The following is a 27,073-nucleotide window of genomic DNA, read 5'->3' on the forward strand; positions in this document are numbered from 1 at the left end:
TGTCTAACATGCTGTGCAGACGCAATCGTGAGAGAAATCTGAAACAGTGGTTTATTAAGTTTATTGGTTCAAATGGCTCTAAGCACTATGGGAATTAACATCTGAGGTCATCAGTCCCCTAGACTTAGAACTACTTAAACCTAACTAACCTAAGAACATCACACATATCCATGCCCAAAGCAGGATTCGAACCTGCGACCGTAGCAGCAACGCGGTTCCAGACTGAAGCACCTAGAACCATTAAGTTTATTAAGTGAGGAACCGAGGAAAAGTAAAGTTAGTAGCTTACTAACAAAGCACATCCTGAGTACAAAATAAACGTGTAATGTCTTCGCTTACGTTTTTCCAAAACCCATAGCACTTGTCTCTTCACCAGCTATCGATGGACACTCCAAATTACATTCTTTCATAAAAAAAAGTCTGTAGTTAGTGTAATTAACCATATGGTAAAATACTCTTGTCTTTGTGTGCTTTAATTTGCCAAAATGTCATTTCGATATTTCAAACCGTTTATGAAATATGAGGAATATTGTAGACATTTGATTCTGGCATTGTCGCTGGCACAGCGCGATCGTAAATGAGTGTGCTACATCAGATTAATTTTCTCGATATTGGTGACGGATAGAGACCTCCACCCAAGTCTAAGCAAAATTCGATATGTTAGCTAAATTTCATACGCAGCAACATATTGCGTAATTTGCACCAAACACAAAATAACCTGGACCACTACTTCTCATTGCAAACTTTTTCGAATTTCGCGCAGTGTGTTACTTCCATGTAAATACCACAATAACTATGACCGTTAACGAAATTATGAGCATGTCATCATAAACTTGACGTATAAAGCTATAAGTAATGCACAAATGATTTTTTTACTAAGTGCACTGCTGGCCATTAAAATTGCTACACCACGAAGATGACATGCTAAAGTCGCGAAATTTAACCGACAGGAAGAAGATGCTGTATGGGCAAATGATTAGCTTTTCAGAGCATTCACACAAGGTTGGCGCCGGTGGCGACACCTACAACGTGCTGACATGAGGAAAGTTTCCAACCGATTTCTCATACACAAACAGCAGTTGGGGGGTGGCTCTGAGCACTATGGGACTCAACATCTTAGGTCATAAGTCCCCTAGAACTTAGAACTATGTAAACCTAACTAACCTAAGGACATCACACACACCCATGCCCGAGGCAGGATTCGAACCTGCGACCGTAGCAATCCCGCGGTTCCGGACTGCAGCGCCAGAACCGCTAGACCACCGCAGCCGGCGACAAACAGCAGTTGACCAGCATTGCCTGGTGAAACGTTATTGTGATGCCTCGTGTAAGGAGGAGAAATGCGTGCCATCACGTTTCCGACTTTGATAAAGGTCGGATTGTAGCCTATCGCGATTGCGGTTTATCGTATCGCGACATTGCTGCTCGCGTAGGTCCAGATCCAATGACCGTTAGCGGAATATGGAATTGGTGGGTTCAGGAGGGTAATACGGAACGCCGTGCTGGATCCCAACGACCTCGTATCACTAGCAGTCGAGATGAGAGGCATCTTATCCGCATCGCTGTAACGGATCGTGCAGCCACGTCTCGATCCCTGAGTCAACAGATGGGGACGTTTGCAAGACAACAACCATCTGCACGAACAGTTCGGCGACGTTTGTAGCAGCATGGGCTATCATCTCGGAGACCATGGCTGCGGTTACCCTTGGCGCTGCATCACAGACAGGAGCGCGTGCGATGGTGTACTCAACGACGAACCTGGGTGCACGAATGGCAAAACGTCATTTTTTCGGATGAATCCAGGTTCTTTTTACAGTATCATGATGGTCGCATCCGTGTTTGGCGACATCGCGGGGAACGCACATTGGAAGTATATATTCGTCATCGCCATACTGGCGTTATCACCCGGCGTGATGGTATGGAGTGTCATTGGTTACTCGTCTCTGTCACCTCTTGTTTGCATTGACCGCACTTTGAACAGTGGACGTTACATTTCAGATGTGTTACGACCCGTGACTCTACCCTTCATTCGATCCCTGCGTAACCCTACATTTCAGCAGGATAATACACGACCGCATGTTGCACGTCCTTACAGGCCTTTCTGGATACAGAAAATATTCGACTGCTGCCCTGGCCAGCGGATTCTCCAGACCTCTCACCAATTGGAAACGTCTGGTCAATGGTGGCCGAGCAACTAGGTCGCCACAATACGCCAGTCACTACTCTTGATGAACTGTGGTATCGTGTTGAAGCTGCATTGGCTGCTGTACCTGCACACGCCATCCAAGCTCTGTTTGGCTCAATGCCCAGGCGTATCAAGGTCGTTATTACAGCCAGAGGTGGTTGTTCTGGGTAGTGATTTCTCAGCATCTATGCACCCAAATTGCGTGAAAATGCAATGACATGTCAGTTGTAGTATAATATATTTGTCCAATGAATACCCGTTTATCATCTGCATTTCTTCGTGGTGTAGCAATTTTAATGGCCAGTAGTGTAATTTCTGTAAAATCGTTTGGCAAAGATTGCAGGGCGTGTGCCTCGATTCTGTAATCGCCGCCCGCCCGAAAGGTGGCAGACACTGTCAGCCTCCCCTTTCGAACAAGAGAATGAACTGGCCCAGCTCTTTGGACGAAAACTGCTCACTGCACATCGGCCACGTTATCCTGCGCGGACTCTACCTTCCGGCGTTATCCACTTGGTCAGTGGTCGGCAAATCGCGGTTCGCGAATCAGATGCGGCTCTCTGGCCCCATGCTTGAGGTTCTTCTGCAAAACACCTCATGTGGGCACGCATGTACAGTGTGAATGAAACTTCGTGGTCCATAGGCAGAGGTCGGTTTTCGCCCTGGAAGAGTCCATTTTGAAGCAGTGGCTTTACACAGGAATGTACATGAAGTTGCCAGACGAGGTGCACTCGTTGCCACCAGCATCGCTTTTGCTGCTTGTTACTGTGTCTGCGAAACTGGAGACAGTGAGTTTTGGGGGGAGAGAGGGATAACGCTTCGATGTCAGGCACTGGAGGTAATTTTTATAGCTCCACAAAATGAATCCGTAGAAGGAATATCTATTCCATTGAAGAGTATGGAACTGTTTCTCGAGAAGAGGGAAGAACGCTTACACTCGGGTGAAAGAAGAATTAGATGATTATGTTAATAATGAACCCACAAGAGATCATTTGGAAAACGATTTAGTATTAACTGAGTACCGAGCTGAAAATAAGTGAAAGAGACGATGATAATGACAAAGAAATATAAGCTTGTGTAATAACAAATAAATGCACTTGCAGATATGACTCCTTTACTTACTTATATTTCTACATACTATTTTATGTAGTTTTATCTGTGCCCAGAGCTCTGTAACGACTTATCGAGTAGTTGGCGTTTACGTGTCTTTATCCTCAGACGAGAAAACAAATCCAGAAAGATAAGTTCCAACGTGTATCATCAAGTCGTATGTTTGCATCCTGTTTTACAATACATTACTTCAGAGCGCGTGTCCCCGCTGGAAGCACTAGAACTGTAGTTAATATCTGCATCCCTGCGCGCGGCGATTCCACATTATCAAGAGTAAATTGAGAAATCGTCTTATTGATAAGAAACAACAACCGTGTCTAAAATTAAAAACATCATCATATAAACTGAGAGTTATTTTCACAATTTAGTACTATGAATACCTTATAATTTAATTTTATAAGTAAACAATATCGTTATTAAGTGTGATACCAAGGTTTGTTGAATGTAACTATAGTGTAACTAAGACTTCAAGCTTTAAGTAGAGTGTATTAATTTAATTTTAGAAAGATTTGCGGAATGAAAGATGATGAAGTGTCGAGTATTGGGGAAGATATCTTCAGGTTTGGACATACAGAGAGGATGAACGAAAGGAGGTAGACGAGTGTCGATGACAGAGTTGGCAGGGGTCAACCTCCGTCAACGAGCATAGGTTAATTTTTTTTATCGAAAGTCAGCCTAGCAGTACCCTAATTAAGTTTATAAAAATGAACGTGCCTGTATAGTCGAAGTTTAAAAAATTTGGCTCTCAAAAGATAAAATGTTGGTATTTGGTTCTTTTGACTAATGTGTTTGCTGGCCACTGCATTAGATCACTTAAAAATACTGTATGCAGTGACGGGCATGTAACACTCTCTTGGGGTGTTCCCGAAATTATCTTTACAGCTGCGTATTTCATCATCGTCTTAACCTCCATCTATTAGGCTGCCTTGCAGTTCGGTCTTCTCAGCCCATCTTATTTTGGTCATATTTCTGGAGTTTCTTTTTCCAGTCGCCCTATATCTCAATAGTTGTTTCGCCAGTCTCTCTTCTGACATTCTGCTCATGTCCTCTTTCCACTTGCTGCTATATTTCTCTATTTGTTGTTCATCCGTTAACATTCAGTTCTCATCTAATTTATTCATTCCTAATCTAGTCTTGCCGTGGGAAACCTTACACTGTTGTTATAAATCTCATTTCAGTTCCCTGGGTTTTTGCTCTTATCATTCTTTGTGAGACGACAAATTTCACTCCTGTGCAGTAGAGACGTCACAGCCAAACCTGCATAAAACATTATTTTTGTTTTCTTTCTGACTCGTTCTCTTAAGGTTCTATTAACACGCCACATATATATACTGAAACTGATGAAGCTTGCTGTCTATCTCTGTAATATGCTGGTAACTTATTTGATTTCCTAAGTATTTAAAACTGTTAATTTGTTCAATTATTCTGTTATTGATAACAATTTTTGATTTCTTTGTCTCAACTCTGTAGCATGTCATTATCTTCGTTTTATTCATTAGAATTTCTATTTCCTCTGGTTAAGAACGACGTGTTGAGTTTCATCTGCTATGTACTACTGAGTCCAATCACGCTCCACTAAATTAATCACGAAGTCTCGAAGGCCAATAATTTCACAAATAACTTCGTCAATTTATTTGTTTCAGGATTGGATCGGCTTATTTTAACAATTTCTTGGTAGTTTACACACACCCATAACAATTACTTACAAGAGGGACTATGCGTTTTCTTATTCAATGCAGTAATTACTCAATAAGATAAAAATGTATTTTTTGTGAAATTGAAGTTCGAAGCCAAATACTGCAAACGTTCTCGACTGATATGATTATATGCATGTAAGAACCGTTCAGACATTCAGACATTTCTGCAGTAGTAACATCGTGAAAAGTTCGATAAATTCTTGCCAGCCTTTGTAGCATCAGAAGTTCTGAAAACACTACGAGTGGATTGATGTGTTAAACATCACCTCGTATGCCTGAAACACGTAACTAACCATCCTAAATTGAGGACTTGTTATTCATAGCACGACTCGCCTCTCCGCATCCCATGGAAATCTAAAAAGTGTTAATTGGAGGATTATATTTCTGATTGCTGCTACAGTTCATAGCACCACAATAAGCTCCTAAATAAGGCTTCATTTGAAAGTGCTGCCTCACTCCAGTACACAACACACAATCGATTCTCCGTTGTTTATACAAGCTCGCCGCTTGGCAGCGCTACAGTAGCGAAGCTGCACAAAAATTGTGGAAGTTCCGCGACTCATTCTCTTGGACTCTGGTGTTCCGAGGGGCATTCAGTTACTAATACAACACACTTTTTTTCTGAGAGCAGGTTGGTTTTATTCAAAATTGCAATACACCATATTATTCCCCACTCTTTTGGCTACAAAACCGCATTTTAACATAATCTCCGTTCAAAGCGACGGCCTTGCGCCACCTTACTGGGAGAGCCTGTATGCCCGCATGGTAACACTCCACTGGTCGAGGTCGGAGCCACAGACTCAGCGCATCAATAAGCTCTCCGTCATCCGCGTGCTGCTTCCCGCCAAGTACATCCTTCATTGGTCCAGATAGACGGAAGCACGTTACGGTCTTCTGGTAGGCAGCGAGGTAGCCAGCGGGCACACACGCATCCGTACCACAACGAGCGGACAAGTACGCCAGCACTACCAACAGAGGTTGATTGTAATCCGTCGATCACCTTGAATGAGAGTGTCCGCACATTCCAACTTTGCAGCAGTCACAACTGAGTGGCAGGAGTCACAATTGAGTGCGGGCGGCCGCACGCTGGAGATCGGGCAGGTATGCGGACCTTTTTGCAGTGATGACAGACGCCTCGCTCAACAACTCATCGTGCTTTTGTTCTCCGTAGACATTCTACTCAACGATGTCCCACAACAGATTCCGCATTTTTTTCAACCAAAATGGGTGGAGGAAAAAAATGTGTTGCATGACTTGTTGAACGTCACTCGTACGTTTTTGATGGCCCGAGGTCGCTCGACCGAATAAACAATTCGTTTGAAAACTATCGGATCTGGAGGCGCAATTTCAATCGGCAGTCGTACCTTTCGCAGTCGAAGACGAAGCTATGTTCCATCACCACTCGATAACCCACGCGGTAATGACAGCAGTGAGTCAGCTTAGATCAAATCATCGTTTCCAGTGCATTAACATTCTCTCTGCCTGCGTAAGTACTCCAGAAAGCCGTGGTCGGCGTAAGTTGGGGCAGTGAGTCAGCCACCTGTGCTATGCGCGCCTTGGTGACCCGAACAATTGCTGCTGCTGACCCCTGACCCGCGCACTCCTCCGCACTCATCACGTCACAGCCCGCGACCAAACCTCGCAACTGCTGGCCGTCGTCTGTATGTGGCAACTTCTACACCAGACTATGCCGTACCTTGAAGTTTCGTCCTCGATGCCTGTCCGTCTTCATTTATACCTCCTGTTGTACATCTACATCTAAATCATACACCACAAACGTGTATGGCGGAGGGTACTTTTTGTACCACTAACTGGTCTCTCCAATCTTGTTCCACTCAAGAATAGTGCGTGAGAAGAATGATTGTCGGTAAGCCTCGGTCTTGCTTCAAATTTCTCGAATTTCTCCTCATGCCATTACGCGAGAAGTAAGTAGAGGGAACTAATATGTTATCAGACTCTTCCCGGAAAGTGCTCTCTCGAAATTTCAATAGCAGATTTCTCCATGATGCACGACGCCTCTCTTATAACGTCCGCCAAAGGAGTTTGTTGAGGATCTCCGTAACGCTCTCGTGCCGACTAAACAATCCCGAGACGAAACGTGCCGCTATTCGTTGGATCTTCTCTATCTCTTCTATCAGTCCTATCTGGTAGGGATCCCAGACAGATGAGCAGTACTCAAGACTGGGTCGAACAAGGGCCTTATAAGCTACTTCCTTCGCAGATGAGTTACATTTCGTTAAGGTACCTGTTTGTACCTCTTGTTGACGAAGAAGTCTGATTCTACTCCCTCCCCTCCTCCCAACCCTCTTCCCCCTTATTAACCGTGCCGCATCGCTAGCTTCCCAGTTCGTCACACAGTATTCGTAATACACTGAACAGAAACTGGTACACCTGCTTAACATCGTATAGGGCCCCCGCGAGCACGCAGAAGTGCCTCAGCACAACGTGGTATGGACTGGACTAATGTCTGAAGCAGTGCTGGAGGGAACTGACAACGTGATCCTGCAGGGTTGTCCATAAATCCATACCAGTGCGAGGGGGTGGTTATCTCTTCTCAGCAGCACTTTGCAAGGCATCCCAGATATGCTCAGTAATATTCATGCCTCAGTAGTTTGGTGGCCAGCGGAAGTGTCTAAACTAGAAGAGTGTTCCTGGAGCCATAAACTAGAAGAGTGTTCCTGGAGCCACTCAGTGGCAATTATGGACCTGTGGGGTGTTGCAGTGTCCTGCTGGAACTGCCCATGTCCGTCGGAATGCGCAATGGACATAAATGGATGCGGGTGATGAGACAGGATGCTTACAGACATGTCAAACTTGTCACAGTCGTATCTAGACGTATCAGGGGTCCCATCTCACTCCAACAGCACACGCCCCACACCATTATAGAGCCTCCACCAGCTTGAACAGTCACCTACTGACATGCAGGGTCCATCGATTCATGAGGTTGTCTCCATACCCGTACGTCCATCCGCTCGATACAATTTGAAACGAGACTCGTCCTACCAGGCAACGTGTTTGCAATCATCAACAGTCCAATGTCGGTGTTGGCGGGCCCAGGTGAGGTGTAAAACTTTATGTTGTGCAGTCACCAAGGCTACTACAGTGGGCTTCGGCTTCGAAAGCCCATATGGATGATGTTTAGGTGAGTGGTTCGCACGCTGACACTTGTTGATGGCCCAGCATTGAAATCTGCAGCAGTTTGCGGAAGGGTTGCACTTCTGTCACGCTAAAAGATTCTCTTCTCATTGTCGGTCCCGTTGTTGCAGGATCTGTCTCCGGCCGCAGAGATGTGGGAGATTTTAAGTTTTACCAGATTTCTGATGTTCACGGCACACTCGTGAAATGGTCGTACGGGAAAATCCCCACTTGATCGCTACCTCGGAGATGCCGTGTCCCGTCGCTCGTGCGCCGACTATAACATCGCGTTCAAACTTACTTAAATCTTGATAATCTGCCATTGTAGCAGCAGTAACCGAACAACTACGCCAGACACTTGTTGTCTCATATAGTCGTTGTCGACCGCAGCGACGTATTCTGCCTGTTTACGTATCTCTGCTCAAAATGGTGCAAATGGCTCTGAGCACTATGGGACTTAACTGCTGAGGTCATCAGTCCCCTAGAACTTAGAACCACTTAAACCTAACTAACCTAAGGACATCACACACATCCATGTCCGAGGCAGGATTCTTCGAACCTGCGATCGCAGCGGTCGCGCAGTTCCAGACTGCAGCGCCTAGAACCACTCGGCCACCCCGGCCGGCTACGTATCTCTCTCTGTATTTGAATACGCATTCCTAAGCCAGTTTCTTTGGCGCTTCAGTGTACAGTGTGAAAAAGGTGAAACACCCAGAACACAGGGTCGGATGTCAATCTAACTTCGTATTCGTACACACCATCGGCGCATTTGTAAATGATAATTTTTGGAGTCCTTTGTTACAGGTAGAATGGCCACGAGATTGCATTAGCATTGTACGTGTCCAGTGTCTTTACCAGCGCTGGTAGGATATAGAAAGGCAGAAAGGCAGATTTTGAGTGATCACTATGAATGACACCAGGTGCCTTGTACACGTGTGAGACAGCGTTGTCAGCACTTGACAGAGTTTGAAATGGACCTCATGGTGGGTCTCCATTTGGCCGCGTTGAATCGTACAGTATCCAGAATAGTGGGGCATTCGTATGTAACAGTGGCCTGATGTTGGACAGCATGGGAAGTGGGGTTAGGCACACTCATCTCCAAATTTCTGGTCGACCACGTCTGTTCGCCAAAAGAGAGGATCGCTGTGCCGGCTCTATTAATCCAGCCTGGTAAGTGCTCCATACTGCCGAGCAGTATTCAAGTATCGGTCAAATAATGGTTTTGTGAGCTACCTCCCTCGTAGGTGGTCTACACTAACTGGGGGTTCTTCCAGTAAATCGCGGACTAGTATCTGCCTATCTTACGCTTAGATTTATGTGGTCGTTACACTTTATTTCGTTCTATGCGCATACGCCCAGATGTTTAACGGATATGACTGCTTTCAGTGATAATCGTGTAAATCATACATTAACGACGACTCTTTTGTTGGAATGTATTCCTATAAGGGACTGCACAATGTTATCGTTTCTGCAATCAGAAAGAATGGCTTGGGGTAAGAACTATGTCCAAGAAGTTGTAAGTCCAAATAAAAACCTTTCGGATGGGGTAGCTTGTTAACTGACTGCTGTTGTTAATGATTTGATAATTGGAGAGTACTGTCAGGGCCCCTGACCTCCGCGAAGTGATGCCGACTGCAATCGCTAGAGGTCATCATTAGACATCCTGAAGTATAGGCTCGCCGGGTACCGGGAATGTTGCCAGAGGAAACTTCTTGCCGTTGCGAAGAAGGAAATTAGTTCTCAGAAATCATAGGATTTATATGCTTGCTCCGCAATAAAGAAATGTTGTACTCAATTGCCTTTAAAGGAATATGAAGTTCAGCCCACTGAAAAGAATACGAGGGCGACCGCATTGTGGAAGTGTTAATGGCTTCCTGCTGTGCAAATATTTCACAGCCGGCGCGCCATTATCGTCTGGCATGTGGCGGAAAACTCTGCCAGACAAGCTGAAAGGTTGGCTTTGAAGCCAAGTGGGACTTGCGAGCGGGGCGTTGCTAAAGCATACTCAGAAATGACACAGTCCAATTTTCGACTCCCGCGCCCATAGAAGAACATCTGATTCGGTAAAGTAATTTTAGACCAAACCGTCTTGTCAAGATCTTATTCTGATTTAGCTGGTCCTGTTTGGAAAGTACGTCGTAGAGAATCAGTTTCAATGCTTCATTCCACGACAGTGCGAAAATGTAAAGAAAAGTTGTTGCATCCGTAATACCTTTCAGGTTTTGTTGAAGAAGCAGCTCGATGTACGAGAGGCGCTCAATAACTAATGCAACACTTATTTTCCTCTTTCAGTTTCGGTTGAAAAGTTGCAAAATTTGTTGTGGAACACCGTCGAATATTCCCGCTTCAGCCGGTAGAGTTTCATGAAGTTCCGATAGGTGGCGCCGCTGTATGTCGCCTTCAAAATGGCGTCTGTACCCGAGGTGCGTTCCAAGCAGAGAGCTGTCATTGCGTTTCTTTTGATGGAAAACAAGAGTATAGCAGATATTCATAGGTGCTTGCAGAGCGTCTACGGAAACCTGGCAGTGAACAAAAGCACGGTGAGTCGTTGGGCGAGGCATCTGTCATCATCGAAACATCGGCCGGCAGCACACAGCTATGACTCCTGCAGTGTTGGAACGTTGGGATAGTCTCATTCGGGGTGATCGACGGATCACAATCAAATAGTTCGCTCTTCAACTGGACGTCCCTGTTGGCAGTGCCGACACACTCGTCCACAAGTTGGGATATTCAAATGTGTGTGCCCGCTGTGTTTCTAGCCGCCCAACAGAAGACCATAAATTGGAACGAAGGGTCACATGTGCGAAATTGCTTGTTGCATGTTCCGAGGCTAATCGTGGCAGTTTTTGTCGCACATCCTCACAATATTGATTCATTACACTTCGAACTATAAACAAAACGACAGTCCATGGAGTGGTGTCGCGCCACTTCTCCCGGGAAAGTTACTCATGCAGAAAGACGTTGGCCCCGACGTCGAACATGCGGGTATACAGGTCCTCCGAATAATTTGGCGTAAGGCCGCCGTATTGAACGGAGATTATATTGAAAAACAGGTATTGTAGCCAGAAGAGTGGGGAATAATATGATGTATTGGGATCCAGAATAAAACCAACCTAATTTTAGAAAAAAGTGTTGCATTACTTTCTGAACAGCCCTCGTAATTCGAAACTGTACCTTTTTTAATCAGATCATCCTCCTTGGACAGTACCTTAATTGAGTGTCAGAGCAGTTGGCGCATTTCTAAAAAGGTTTCAAAGAATTTGTATCACTCTTATTCAGCTGTGCTGACGTTGCTACTGCCTCACCATAAGCTGCCGATATTGATGTTTACGTTTCAAACCATATTTTTCCAAAGTCATCCTTTTACTCTTTCGACCAGCCTAAGTTCAAGGGAGCCGAGTCCTATAGCATAAGTTATATGGTATGGTTGGAATCTGGAAAACATTACCAGGAAAATCTCCAGATGTTTCGTTGTAGTGACTTCATCGTTGTGGTCCCAAACATTATCATATTCAACGTTAAATACGGATAAGTTGAACTTTGATGGGAAGTCCTCGCATCGAAGAGTTTTGGAAGGCGAGCATCTCACAACATTTTGTTATCTCTGTGCACCAACGTTTATCCGATAGTCTCCTTTACAGTCCATTTTCATTACAGTTGTCATCTTGGAAGCAGTATATGATTCGAATAATGTAGTGCTTATCGTGAAGTTTTAATTATTATCTCGAAAAATAGTTATGAAATTGTTTTGTGTTTGTTTTTAGGTACATGTCTGCAGTGCTGGTACACATGGTACCGCAGCACACTGTAGATGAGGGAGAAAAAAACAATGTGGCGCGGCCTGCTGAAAAAGGTGAACTATCTTGCGGTAATTCAGTTTCGATAGCAGCGGGAAATGTTGCAGACGTGTCAGGCTACGCCAGATGCCTTCTTCAGTAGTCTGGGTTGCTTAAACACAGGTGAAAAACTTCCGCTGGTGGCGAAAACTAACTACCTTACGACAGTTTCTCAATGGCTGCGCCATTTTATTTTGGCTCCTCTAATGGCGTGCTACGTTCTTTGGCGCAGGGATTTCAATATCTACCAAGGCTACAGATATGTACCTACAAACAATCAAATGATTAGTTACGTAACTTGATTTTTCCGACGTCATAATTAATTTGTTTGACTACTCCCAAATTTGTCTGAAGAGACATGATAATTTGTGCCAAGACTAGTACTCGAAGCTGCGTTACATTACCAGTCGTTTTATCTTTAGGCTGTCTAGACACACCTGCAGGCTCGATCCACATGTTCCTTCCTATATTCTGAACACTTTTACGCAGATGTTCTACCATCACGGTAATAGCACCACTGTAAAGGAATGAAAATGTTGGTCCTCTGCTTAGGTGCCGACGGAAAACGTAGGTTTGTTTCTCGCTACAAATGAAATGTTATTTCAAGAGAAATTTCATGCGCTTCTTACAAGGAGCGCTTACTATAGTCCGGTCTAAATTACCACAGCATTGAGACTTGGGCAGCATTATGTGGTGGCACGGACCTGAGTTGCCACGACCCTCACAGAACACACGCGTAGATTAGATTTCATTCAACTCGCTCAGTCTCGCAAACTGTTCTATGTCCAAAGTTCGAACAGCTATCAATGTCTTCTAGAATTTCTGCATTATGTTTTCATCTTATTTGTGGCCAAAAAGTTTATGAATGTACGAAATTGCGTTTCCTAAAGAGTTATATATCTTCTATATGCGGGAAACTTTTTGTTATTGAATTTAGGTTAACACATTACATGAAGAACATCTTAAGAATACATCATATTTTCATTGGGACATCTCTGATGCGAGATAATTTGAGTTAAACAGGGCGTGAGGCCATCAGCAGTTGTCCGTTTAATTTCATTGAGAGAAACGGAGCGATTCTTTATGCTTAACATGTTATTACGTTTTCTGACCAAACTGTCTGCTTATTTTTAAAATAAGAGAACTACGGCTGTTAATCGAGACCAGGAAACTGACCAGTTTGGTAAGAAGAATAGTGACAACAAAATATACTACCTTGGTATTGAAGCAATTACAATGATGCAGGCAGTGAGAGGAAATTGTTTTGAGCAATTAAGACTGATTTCCTGAGATGAATTTCATTCGGACACAGCTGTTGATAACCACCTTCTTATTAATAGTAATAAATAAAATTCATAGCAGTAATAAAACGTAGTTTTGCTATGTAGATGCTGTAACTGCGTACTTACGTACTTTTTTGTGATAACAATGGAGAAACTCTGTTGACATTACTTTCGTCCGTGTCAGACATTTTTGAAGTGGCGCTATCACTGTCGTTACTTAACGACATCATTTCCTGTAGCGATTTTTTAAAATAGCTTTCAGTCTGCCTTGCTTTTTCTGTAATGTGCTGCATGTGATTGACTGCTTTCCATAATTAATGGCGACAGTGTATGTGTTTATGCAGTAAATTACACTTAATGCAATGCAGTGTCCTTGACAGTTTGCAGCTGTGGAAATCATTAAGTCGATCCACATGCTGCGAATATGTATTAGCGTCAGCTACTTGTGATCAATGAAAATTTGTGCCGGACCGAAACTCTAACCAGCATTTCCCACATGTCATGAGCGGTTGCCTTAGCGACTTCGGCTATCCGAGCACGCTCCAGTGCCTGTTCAAACCTCCATATGTCGTCCTATGCTTAGTATCATGAACGTGCGAGTACTTGGATTGCGACTGCGCGACATCGGAGGTCTGGAGTGCACTGGTTGCGCTCTCGGTTAAGGCGACCACTCACGACAAGTTGGAGATCCAGGTGAGAGGCCCGGTTCAGCACATATTTTCATTTGCCACAAATAGCTGATGCTAAAACATATTAACAGTATGCGAATCCATTTCATGACGGCGTTCTTCCAGTCGTCAGATCCGATTTCCCTAACAAGTTCGTTATAGAGTGCCTCGACTGCGGGCAGTTGTAATTTCTTTTGTTATTGTTGCTGGTAGCGTAACCTTTAATTTGGGTCTGTACAAAATCTAATACACAAGATCCAAATTGTCCCTGGTACCATCAGCAAAATGTTGAGCCATAAAGTACAAAAATAGAGACCACCATGAAATCTTTAAAGTGACGGTAGTTCCTGAGTTATCCTACTGAATCGAAAGCTGGGTTTAAAAAATAAATAAATAAAAGCAGAGCTGAGGTTCCTAAGGAGGAAGAAGGGCTGCACAAGAAGAGACATGATTAGAAATGAAGATATTAGAATTAAATGTTTTCAACATGAATGAAAAACTTCAAAAGTATCGAGAAAATTGCAGACGACACCTCATGAAAGCCAGGTCACAGAATTCCCCAGAAGATCCTGAACCACTAACCGAATAGGAAATGAGATATTGGAAGATGGGAATGATTTTGTTTGCGAGTTAATGGTTCAAATGGCTCTGAGCACAATGGGACTTAACATCTATGGTCATCAGTCCCCTAGAACTTAGAACTACTTAAACTTAACTAACCTAAGGACAGCACACAACACCCAGCCATCACGAGGCAGAGAAAATCCCTGACCCCGCCGGGAATCGAACCCGGGAACCCGGGCGTGGGAAGCGAGAACGCTACCGCACGACCACGAGATGCGGGCGTTTGCGAGTTAGGAACAGGCGATAACCCAGTCCTTGAAAGGATGGTGATGATGATGACGAATTCTGTTTGGTTGAAACGGCAGTGACAAGGTGCCAGCGTAATGACTGTATCGCTGTATGTTTTTGCCAGCTCATCGTTTTCGTATAGGAGAGCTGTTGTTTATTAGATCCAGAAGCTCCACCTTTGCAAATTTATCACTTACTTCGAAGTTTTGATTCTGAAGATAATCATCTCCTCCTTTACTTTGCTATAGTAGGCATCTTGCCCACAGCAACAAAATGTTGGGGGCATTATCAAGAACAGCTGTTGACAATGTAGGCATGTAACGTGCAAAACATTTTTCTCGACCATAATCGTGTGGCAGTGCCGTGGCCAAGAGAGTGACCATGAACATTTCCACGGAATAGATGTACAGGAGAAGTTTTGCGGAGGTTGGGGGCATTATCAAGAACAGCTGTTGACAATGTAGGCATGTAACGTGCAAAACATTTTTCTCGACCATAATCGTGTGGCAGTGCCGTGGCCAAGAGAGTGACCATGAACATTTCCACGGAATAGATGTGCAGGAGAAGTTTTGCGGAGCTGTTAGGGTGAGTCATGAGATGTGCTTTGATAGCTCAGGACGAATTCCAAGATTCTAGTCATAATCTGGTGCCCAGTTTTAATATTCCAGGAAGTTTAAGCAAAAAGTTACTCCAATTTGTGCTCACAGACCTCATGTCACACAAAATTCGCAATAAAACAACACCTAAAAGTACAAGAAAAAACAATGATCATATAATGACTATGTAAAAGGACAAAAGATGTTTTGAAATAGCCTGACTGACTAATACTGTGTTTCAGACACGGCCTGAACCCAGAACCTTGTGTTTTGTGGGTAATGCTCTTACTAACTAAGCTGTCTAGGAATGAGCCATGATTTCCTTATTGCTTCTATTTTGACAGCAGCTTTTTATTCTTGAAACAAGTCATTTCTCCACGATATCCTTTCTTTGAGGAGAACTAGTCCATCGAAGTACACTATCTGAACAGAAGTATCAGAACACTCTTGTCTAATGCAGAATTGACCACTAGGTGTCACAAGAGTTGGACACACCAGTGTGAAGGAAGATGTAAACATTGTGTTGTCACTAGAGAATCAGTAACAGCACAATGGGTTTTCGGAGGGCTCAGTGAATTGAATGTGGGTTAGTTATTGGATGTCATCTGAATAATAAATACATGATGCACATTTCAATCCTTCTAAAGCTACCCAACGCGACTGTTGGTGATGTCATTGAGTGAGCCTGTGAAGCAACGATCACAGGTAAACCAAGAGCAGGCACACCTTACGTATTGGTGGAAAGTGACGATCAATCATTGCAGAGGGTGATTGTAAAGGTTTGCATGAAATCAGTGGAAGGAATCACTAATGAGTTCCAAAATGCTACCAGCAGTCCAGCTAGCACAATGATGGCTAGGGGGTTAAATAGAACTGGGTACAGTGGCATACGACACACATTTCTGGAAGCAGTAATAAATGATGATTGAGGTGATGTGAAGAGTGACACCACTGACAGTGGATGGCTGGAAATGAATGATTTGGAGTGGTGACTCACACTATATCCTGTGGCAGTCTGAGGGAAAGATTTGGATTTGGTGAATTCCCAGAGAACATTATCTGCCATCATCGGTATTGCCAACAATGAAGTACAGAAGTGGTGATACGGTCTTTAAGTGTTTTTCATGGTTAAGATGTGGACTCGTTATTGTGCTTAAGAGAATGCTACATGCAGAAAAATTTGAACACACTGTAGGGCATTGTATACTGTGTACAGTAGGGGAACAGTTTGGAGGTGATAATTGTATCAGCAATACAATGCATCTGTGATGCACTGTTTGTGGAAAATAATTTTTCTGAAATGGACTAGCATGCAAGGAGTTGCAACCTAAATGCAATGGCACAATTTTGCGATGAGTTAGAAATTTTAACTGTGCTCCAGACCCAGCGCCCAGCGTCACGATCTTCTCCAGCTTTGGATCCTGAGGATGACTGGGCTGCCATTCCCCAAGATATTTAGACACTTCATTGAAAGTGCCTCAGTAGGGTCCAAGCCATTATAAAGCTGAAGGGTGGACACACACCACATTAATGTCCATGAATAGGTATTGAAATACCTTTGATCAAATAGTGTATGCAGGAGGGCTTCAGTGAAGTTTGGAAAGTACAAGAGGGCCACTGGCATAGTTGAAGCTGTGAAGAAGTTCCCTGACTTGTGGTTGGATATTTTGTGTCCCTGTGTGCCCAACACTCAGTTTTAATCTGTTACAAAATTTCAAAACGTTGCATACACTCCTGCAAGTAAGGATCTGTTCTGCACAAAATACCAACCAAAGAGCACGTAGGTACTGCTGCAGCCTCCATAGTTGAGCAGTTTGAGTCCAATGGGTGTATGGAATGGCTAGATGATATGTCACCACCACACATGTCTACAGAGTATGCAAAGTAGTGCAGAATTTTCAAATACATAAATTCTTCAAAGTTGTGATGAAATTGCTTTGTATTCTTCTAAAATAGTAGGGATTCAACTTCTTGCAATGCACTCAAGTCTTCACCAAACACTCACCACTGTCAACACAATTCATGATACATCCAGGGCCTAATTTACTTCACGCTAGAAATGTATGTGCTCCAACACAGAGTATATTAAAACCAATGACTCATCAAAATAATCAACATTACTCTACTTTGCCAATCAGTCTGTTGGCATTCTCCTCGTGTTTCGTGTTGTAGAAACCATGCGAGACAGGAAGTACACAGTGGCAGGTCACTGACTCTGGCAAATTTCTTGACTGACAGCCATTTGTTGCTCTTCACATCCATTTCCCTCTGTTGACAAGTTCTTGTTCATTTCAACTGTGTCAGATCCATGACAGGAGTTATATCTAAGACTGAGACACAAGCTCTCTGAGCCTTCATAATCTGTTCTTTAATAGATGCATGAAGTTGCTTCTACACTATAGGCATGAAGTTGCTTCTACACTACAGGCTTGCACTATGATTCACTGTGGATATCACACTGTTATTTATCAGAATTCACATGTTGTTACATAGTCATCACATCATGCGTAAGTGAATTACTGCAGTTATTCACAAACCGTAAACTTCCCCCATCCCTATATCCACACACATTCTGTAAATGAAAGTACTTTTTTGATCATATATGTAATTTTTGTAAGCTCTAACACTGTTAGAAATATCTTTCCCTTTGACTCCCTCTAAACGTTTAGAGTATACCATTAGCTAACAATCTGTTGCTCTTCCTGTTTCGTGGAAGAATGTGTAGCTCTTTATGATTACACAGATGCATAAATACCTTAAGTGCTACATCTGATATTATTTTATTTTTTGTGATTCCTCTGCTTTTAAGTCTGTAACATTCTGGTACTCTATCACAGGCTTTTCAACATTTTTGTCTGTCTAAGCTATGTAAGTGATACTATATTTGCAGTTTTGCAACAGCAATTGAAAAACTGTAGAATCAACACATCTTGTTTGCAGTAAAAAGTGTGTGAATGACAGGTTAATGAAATATAATGAGAAAGTAAGATCATATCTGGGCAAGAGAAGAAACATAGGGAAGTTTTCAGACAGATTGGAAGCTACCTATAATGTTTGTGAAACATTAATTATATAGTGAGATGTATAAATATTTCTCAGTGATGGATAAAACAATGACAGTTGCTTTTTTCTATGCCCATGCAGCCTTCAGCTCCACCCACCAGTCTCCCTGGCGAAATGGAAGGGCAGGTCAAGTTCGGTTGGATTCAAGGAGTACTGGTCCGGAATCTCTTAAATATATGGGGTGTTATGCTCTTTTTGCGTCTCTCCTGGGTTGTTGGACAAGCGGGGATTGGTAAGTAATGTAAACTGTCAAAGTTACTCTATATTAGTTACACAGGTAATGATTTTGAAACTGTTATCTATTTTAATATCCGAATGTGTTCTAACTATGCTGTCCTGAAAACATATGAATCAGTTCTTTCTATTATTGTGTGCTAGAAGAACTTCATTCTAGCAGTTTAGCGATATGCTGTATTCAACCTTTTTTCAAAGCTATGATCATTTCATCAGGCATTTACTTGTAATTAATACTTGAATATCATACAAGGTGATTAAAAAAAATGTTTATAAACTAACATCAAACGTTGGGCATACAAGAAGGATCAGTAATCACATAGGAATCGGGGTTTACAAAGGCTATCCAGGGCTACTGAATGCTGTTGCAGTTATTTAATCACATGCTACGAATGGACACTCATTACAGGAGATGCTCAAAGTTTTGTCCACATGCATCGAGTCATGCCTGACATCAATGCTGCATTGAATGGCACACCCTCTGAAAGACACCTGATGAATCTTGAAAACATCCTGCTGCCACTAGGTCCTCTGACAATGTAGCAGGTGTTTCATACACGAGTCCCTTCAGATATTTTATAGCAAAAATTTGATTGGGGACAGTTTGGGTTATTATGGTTGACATGTGACTGGCCCACCACAGCCAATCCAGTGGCTGGGAATGCTTGCCTGAAGATGTTTTCTCACTTGTCTGCTGAAATTTGTAGGGGCTCTGTCATGCTGAAATCAAATGAAGAAATGAACAGGCATGGGAACATCATTCAGACTGTCCAGCAGAAACCTCTTTCAGGAATATGGGATGCATGTGACCATCAAGTCAGTCCAGGAGAATATATGGCTGAATAAACAGTCTTTGTTGATGCCAGCTCACATGTTAAAGAAAAATCTGTGTTGTGAGGCATGCATATGTGTAGCATGTGAGTTCACATCTGTCCATGTATGCGGATTGTGAACATTCATCACACCATCAAGTGTGGATGTGGCCCCATTGGTGAAGAGGACATTTGCTGTGAAGCTTTGGTTTGCAACAGATTCCTGCAGAAACTTTCATGCAAATCATAAGAGCTCGTTGTAGTCCCCCTGTTGTAATGCCTGGATGCATTGGAAATGAAACAGATGCTGTCCTTCGTCATTTACAATGCACCAGATGGAAGGTTGGGGCATAACAGTGGTTTCGAATGCACCTCATGCACTTTTTGATGGCGTATGCTGTACCCTTTCGAGAATGCTTTCTTCCACTACAACTGACCATGTTGTTCGTTGGCAGCCAGTGTCAAGCTCCTGCACATACAGTGAGCCAGTTTTGCACTATTTGTGATGCAGTGTGGCGAATAAGGTGTGACATGGCACCTTTCTATCTGGATATTTTGCATGATACAATCACACAGATTCGACCGATGACCGTAGCAGTCTGGTTCCTTCAATCCCACAAACCACAACAATCACACAGCTTACTGTCCACTAAAGTTGGCCGCTCCATAAATCAAATGCATCTTGGCCATTTCGTGATATGTATAGCTAGCCATGGTAGTATCAACACTTCCACAGTGTGAATGGTGAAGGTCTCCGTGTGCCCTGCCTGTGTCTGTATAGCAGCACTGTCTCATGACTGTACCACCCTCTTGTGATGTTTGTGACCTTATCCTTGTTGTATGCCCAGTGTGGCATGTCAGTTTGTAAACTTCTTTTTGAATGTGCTGTAATGCACCTTCATCATTGCTGGCTTCTTTTTATCTGGAACTCATTAGTAGATAGATGTCCTATGAGAATGAAGAAGTACCTGTTTATAAAATTCTTATTTTAACATTTATTCTGTTTGAGTTTTTTGTATTTGTGTAACATGTTTAACAACACAAATTCATTGAGCATTGTGGGGATAATGATGTCATACTATTGTCATTTTATGGGAGACCTATAAGCTACTTGGACTGATTAGACATTGCATGAATGGTATCAGATGTAGCAATGCTGTTTAATATTATTCATTTTGAGAATGTGAGGCAGCAGGTGTTACATGTTAATGGTAATGACTGGTAGCATTCAACCATTTTATGTTCTATGCACAACTCAGTAGTGCATTTCAAGGGACAATAATCTAATCAAGTTGTCAGACTCAGCTCATGAAGCTAAAACACTAAAAAGTATAACAATTCATTTGTAGCATTCATAAAATAAAATGGAATAAAAACACATTGGACTGTTGGTTCTTATCTAATATGAAAACTGATGACTCCTATCAACAGTCATCCCAATCTCACAATTCACCACGCACCAGATAATGTCCTGATCTGCTGTAGGCTCCAAGAGTGTCAAGTTCACTTTCTTCCAGTTGTACAGGAGTTATTGTGAACTGAAATGTCCGTGGTATTACTGTTTAAGCACAGCTATCGGCTCAACCAAATTGCTCTTTTATTGGTCACCTACTGTTCTTCATTCTGAAAGACACTAGTTGCATATTGTCATCTGTGATCATCAGCCTCTAGCTCTTCCATGAAAGAAGTATTGGAAATTTATAATTATGGATCTGCTTTAAAATAATTCTGAAAAGACATTAAGAAATCTCGTTTCATTGTCTTTTCACTTTCATGTTGAGAATATTGTCATGTTTCTTTTCACGAATGGCAATGTCAGATTCTTCCTGCAAGTCAAATTTTCACCCTTTCTTTTCTTTATGCAGGTTTTCTGAGTCATCTTCTGTGGCCTTGTTTTGTTTAGTTACTTAGACTGAATGGATCTTTACAAAATGAGGAAAAGAAGGTGGCTGGTAGACTAGCATCCCAGTTGAGCCAATAGATGGGAGAACTACTGACATAAGTCAACAATTTTGATGTAGAACAAGGACCCACAGTCCAATGTGTTTTTATTCCATTTTATTTTATGAATGCCACAAATGTATTGGTATACTTTTTAGTGTTTTAGCCTCATGAGGATATTTTCACAAACTGATGATGAGAGCAATGTCTCTTGAAATGCATTCTTGAATTGTGTGTTGAACATAGAATGGTTGAATGCTATCAGTTATTAATGTGGCAGCTTTATTACTCTCAATATCTGTGATTATATGAAGAGTGGAAATGGAAAATTTCTAAGTGCCATTTTTTCAAAAGCGTGTTTTCAGTGCTATTGTGGTCTCAATACTCTGTTGCATGTTCCTCGTATCAAATCATGGAGGAAATGTTTCATGTGATCATTACTAGAAAGTGCATACTCCTTGTGTGAAGAATTGCTTACCTCCAGAGGTCCAAATGCCATTCCAATGCATACAGCTGACTTCTTTGATTTTAAAGATCTGTTGATTGTTGTTATCAGTGCAGGCATATAAGATCTCCAAATGCAGCACGATCAAAATGCTTCATACTCATGCATTGCAAATAGCTATAAAAAATTCTTACTCTGGGACAGAAGAATGGAAAATATCAGTGTGTTCAAAAGAGGAAAGATGATGGCTGATGTATGCCATATAGTACTTCATCTGAAAGACCAGCCATGTTTATTAGCTGCAAAACAAAAAGACCTGTTTACAATGTTGCCAAGTGTGTTAAACACCATCTGATCTGGATGCATGCACTGATTCAGATGGGAAGGGTGTCATAAAGCCATTCATTGTATCCTCCCCTGAGGCAGGCTGGTCAGCAGTAATTGTAACTGGTCCTCGATACCACGGTTAGTGGCACCGGGATGGAGTTGACGTCTGAGCTGATCTCACATGTGTACTGTCGGCGACAGATCTGCAGATCTTACTGGCAACGGTGACCCTTCAGCATCACACAGACAGTTCTTATCATTGTGTGGTGTGTGAACGAGCATTGTCCTGTTGAAAAATGACACCATGATACTGTCACATTAGAGGTAACAGATGAGGACCCATGCCCACAATATACTGCTGTGCCATCAGAGTTTCCTCAATCAATACCATTCATGACCTGAAGTTATACTTAATGGCTGTCGAAAACATTGTAATAATGGGACCTCTCTCCAGGTTGCCGCCATACTTGTTGATGACAGCCCGGGACTGTGGAGCACCACGATTCAGAGCTGAACACAATGCAACACAACTGATTAGCAGTCCATGTTTCCCATTCACAGCACCACTTCAAAAGCAATTGTCTGTGTTGTGGTGTTAATGGCAGCCAATGCTTGGGACTGTAATTCACTAGTCTGGCTCTTGCTATGCTCTGACCAGTGTTGCACAATGACATAGAATGTTGGAGGGAGCCCATTACTTGTTCTCAGATGGCAGGTGTGGATGTAAAGGAGTTACGATGTGCTTGGTGCACAGTGTGGCAGTCCTCCCTTGTGGTGGTCAGACATGGTAGACTGGGACAGTGCATTCTGATATCGAGCCACTGTTAGATGCGAATAGTCTACATATCATAATTTGCTTGACTGCACCAGCCAATCAAATGGAGGTCCAGAACTTGGTCAGGTGCTGATAAAGTTGTCTCAGATGAGTATGCAGCACATCCATGTTCTTCAGAATGATCACTCAACATAAGATGCTGTTAATGCCACTGATACACAGGTTGACAAAAGTCAAGGGATAACATTTTTAAAGATGGCAGTAGTATTGCGTACACAAGGTTTAAAAGAGCAGTGCATTGGTAGAGCTGTCATTTATACTCAGGTGATTCATGTGAAAAGGTTTCCAACATGATTATGGCCACATGGCAGGAATTGAGAGACTTTGAACGTGAAATGGTAGTTAGAGCTAGACACACAGGACACTCCATTTTGAGAATCATTAGGGAATTCAATATTCCGAGATCCACTGTGTGGGAAAACCAAATTTCAGGCATTACCTCTCACCACGGACAACACAGTGGGTGGCGGTCTTCACTTAATGACCAGGAGTAGTGGCGCTTGCATCAGTGCGAACAGACAAGCAACACTGCATAAAATAACAGCAGAAATCAATGTGGGATGTACAAAGAACATATCCTTTATGACAGTGCAATGAAATTTAGTGTTAATAGGCTATGGAAGCGGATGACAAATACGAGTGCATTTGTTAACAGCACAATGTCGCCTGCATCATCTCTCCTGGGCTTATGACTATATCATTGGGACCCTAGATGACTGAAAAATTGTGGTGTGGTCAGATGAGTCCTGATTTCAGTTGGCAAGAGCTGATGGTAGGATTTGAGTGTGGCACAGACCCCACAAAGCCATGGACCCAAGTTGTCAATAGGCACTCTGCAAGCTGGTGGTGGCTCCAGAATGGTGTGGACTGTGTGTACATGGAATGTACTGGGTCTTCTGGTCCAACTCAACTGATCATTGAGTGGAAATGGTTATGTTCAGCTACTTGGAGACAATTTTCATATATTCATGGACTTCATGTTCCCAAAGAAAGATCGAATGTTTATGGATGACAGTGCGCAATGTCTGTGGCCACAATTGTTTGTGATTGGTTTGAAGAACATTCTGGACAGTTCAAGCAAATCCAGATCACCCAACATGAATCCCATTGAACGTTTATGGGTCATAATCAAGAGGTCAGTTCGTGCACAAAATGCTTCACCAGGAACACTTTCGCAGTTATGGATGCCTACAGTGGCAGCATGACTCAGTATTTCTGCAGGAGATTTCCAACAACTTGTTGAGTCCGTGCCACATCAAGCTGCTGCACTATGCCAGACAGTAGGAGGTCTGACATGATATTAGAATGTATCTCATGACTTTTGTCACCTCATTGTATACCCTACTAGGCCAGGTAACAACACTAGATACAATTTATTGTATTTAAATAAAGTTTTGATATGATTGAATTGTACCATGTATGTAAACATTTGATGACATGATCTGTACTTGTATATGGAGCTTCATGTATTTCTTTCACTGGTGCACTAATCTCAGCTGCAGACTTTGGCTGCATTGTCAGAGTCTGAATGTCATTTATGTAGAACACATTAATTTATGACCAACAAATATTCATTGCTCTTAGTTTATTGATATTCCGTATAAAACATGCCTTATTTTCTATTTATAGGACAGGGCCTGCTGATAATAATTTGTGCTAGTGTAGTAACTACACTAACATCACTATCTATGTCAGCCATTAGTACAAATGGAATTATAAAAGGAGGTCTGTATCCAATATTCATTTGATTTCACTATACACTGTTTATAAAATTCTCCTGATTCAGGAGCATGTTTGTGTGAATATTTTGTGTAAAAATTCATTGTAGAATGTATTTTTTTATTTCACTAGGTGGCACCTACTACATGATATCACGATCCTTGGGTCCTGAATTTGGAGGATCAATAGGGTTAATATTCTCATTAGCTAATGCAGTTGCTTGTGCAATGTATGTTGTTGGATTCTGTGAATCCTTGGTTGGACTACTTAGTATGCATGGTGCCACTATGGTGGATGGCAGCCTAAATGATATGCGTATCATTGGTGTTATAACAATAATGTTACTACTCTGCATTGTTGTGATTGGAATGGAATGGGAGGCAAAGGTAAGGACCATCATAATTTCTTTCCATGCTTAGATAATAGACAATCTCTCTTTCTCACTTCATTAAAAAATGGATATGCACAGTGTATGAGTGCTGTACTTCCATTTGGTTTGTAGCTGTGTGTGTTTTCACAATTAAGTGGTGCCCTTTGTTGAGGATGTATTTTCTATTGGAGTTTTCTTTTTTCAGATTTTTTAATACTCTTTTTAAGTAAGATATATGTGCTTACTGTTTTGACCATATTTACTTTTTGTTTAAAAAATACTAATTCAGAAATATTTGTGAAAACTATTTTCATGCTCTTTAGTGAGATGAAAATAAATTCAGGAGTACTCACAAAACAGTAGAAGTGTTGAATCATTAACAGACACACAGAAAAGAATGAAAACTTTGCTAGCTTTTGGATGAGAGAGGCAGGAAGTGGTAGGAGGGGTTGGAGAAGTGTGGTGGATGGCTCAGACAGAGGCAGCAGGTGCATGCGATAGCAATGTGACACATGGGCGCAAGAGCCGGTGAATTTGTGTGGCATGCAGGGATGGATTGGGAGGGGGTAACAGGTTTGAGTAAGGGGAGACTTTGGTAGATGGGGTCGACGGAATCAGCTTGTGGAGACTGAGGCTAGGAAGATTACAAGAATGAAGGATGTGTTACAAGTATAACTCCTATTCTCAGAGAAACTGATGCAGGGGGAGGGGAGGGGGGATCCAGATAGCTTGGGTTATGAAGCAGCCATTGAACTTGGGCAAATTGTGCTCAGCCACATGTTCTGCCACTGGATGATTAACTCTGTTCTTGGTCACAGATTGGTGGTGGCCTTTTGCTCTGGTGGGCAGCTGATTGATGGTCCTGTAATAAGCTATGTAGAAATTGCAGCAGAACAGATATATGATTTGTTTGCTTTCACAGGTGGCACTGCCTGTGACAGGATACGAGAGTCCTGTGCCAGGACTAGAGTAGGATGTGCCGGCTGTACAAATTGGGCAGGACTCATGCCTGGGTTGGAGGGATGAGAAGGACTGAGGGTAGGATATCCCTCCTTTCTGGGTATGATGATAGACAGTCGAAACTCTGCCAAGGGTACAGTTCAGCTGCTCCCATCTGGGATGATAGCAGGCAACAGGGAGGAGGGGGAGTTGCTTCTTTGCAGTTGGTTCTTGAAGGTCATGGGAGGATTAGGGTCATGTGTGGATATGGTGCAGCAAATCTGTTTGCTGACTAGGTTTGTGGGATAGCACCTGTCTGTGAAAGCCTTTGTGAGACATTCAGCATACTCGGTAAGGAAATTCTTGTCACTGCAGTTACACCATCCATGGGTGACCAAGCTATATGAGAGTGATTTTTTGGCGTGGAGGAGATGACAGATGTCAAAATGCAGGTATTGTTAATGGTTAGAAGATGGACAGAGTTATGGATGGAGCCATTAGAGAGATAAAACTCAACAATTATAGTAGTGTGTGGAGGAACAGGTGAAGTTAATGGGAGAGGTGGTGTTGGGGCTGTGGAAGAGTGAGCATAGGATGTCTTAACACTGGGTGCAGATCATGAAGATATCATCAGTGATCCAGACCAGAGCAGTTGTTTTGAGTTTGGGGAGGCTATGAAGGTTTCTTCTAGGTGGCCCTTAAAGAGATGGCTACAGGAGAGCACCATGTGGGTGCTCATGGCCATACCACAGATTTGTTTGCATAAATTCTCCTCAAATGAGACGTAGTTATGTGTGAGGGTGTAAATGGTTAGGTATATAAAGGTATAAGGTAATGTGTTTGGATTCAGAGGGATGTTGGGTGAGGCAGTGTTTGATAACAGCAAGGGTATGGGCCAGTGGATGGTGGTCTACAGGTATGTGGCATCAAGATTGACAAGTAGGGATGGTGGTGATGAAGAGTCTGTGAAGGAAGTAAAAAGGAAAATGCCATCATTCTGGACACATATGGATTAATTGGTACTGACCA

At 42.6% G+C, this 27,073-nt stretch overlaps 1 protein-coding gene across 3 annotated transcripts in view; it reads left to right on the forward strand.

Annotated features, from left to right (window-relative positions):
• LOC124804676 (bumetanide-sensitive sodium-(potassium)-chloride cotransporter) overlaps positions 1 to 27,073 on the forward strand; it is a 602,437-nt gene that overhangs the window by 480,052 nt on the left and 95,312 nt on the right. For 2 of the 3 annotated variants that reach the window (XM_047264921.1, XM_047264922.1), the window contains exons 2-4: positions 18,504 to 18,654; positions 24,646 to 24,741; positions 24,868 to 25,121. In XM_047264921.1, the coding sequence (XP_047120877.1) occupies positions 18,504 to 18,654; positions 24,646 to 24,741; positions 24,868 to 25,121 (501 nt within the window). The remainder of the gene's footprint in view (positions 1 to 18,503; positions 18,655 to 24,645; positions 24,742 to 24,867; positions 25,122 to 27,073) is intronic. The other variant, XM_047264923.1, reaches the window with a different exon arrangement.

Source organism: Schistocerca piceifrons, chromosome 7, assembly GCF_021461385.2.
Source record: "Schistocerca piceifrons isolate TAMUIC-IGC-003096 chromosome 7, iqSchPice1.1, whole genome shotgun sequence".
Taxonomy (NCBI): Eukaryota; Metazoa; Arthropoda; class Insecta; order Orthoptera; family Acrididae; genus Schistocerca; species Schistocerca piceifrons.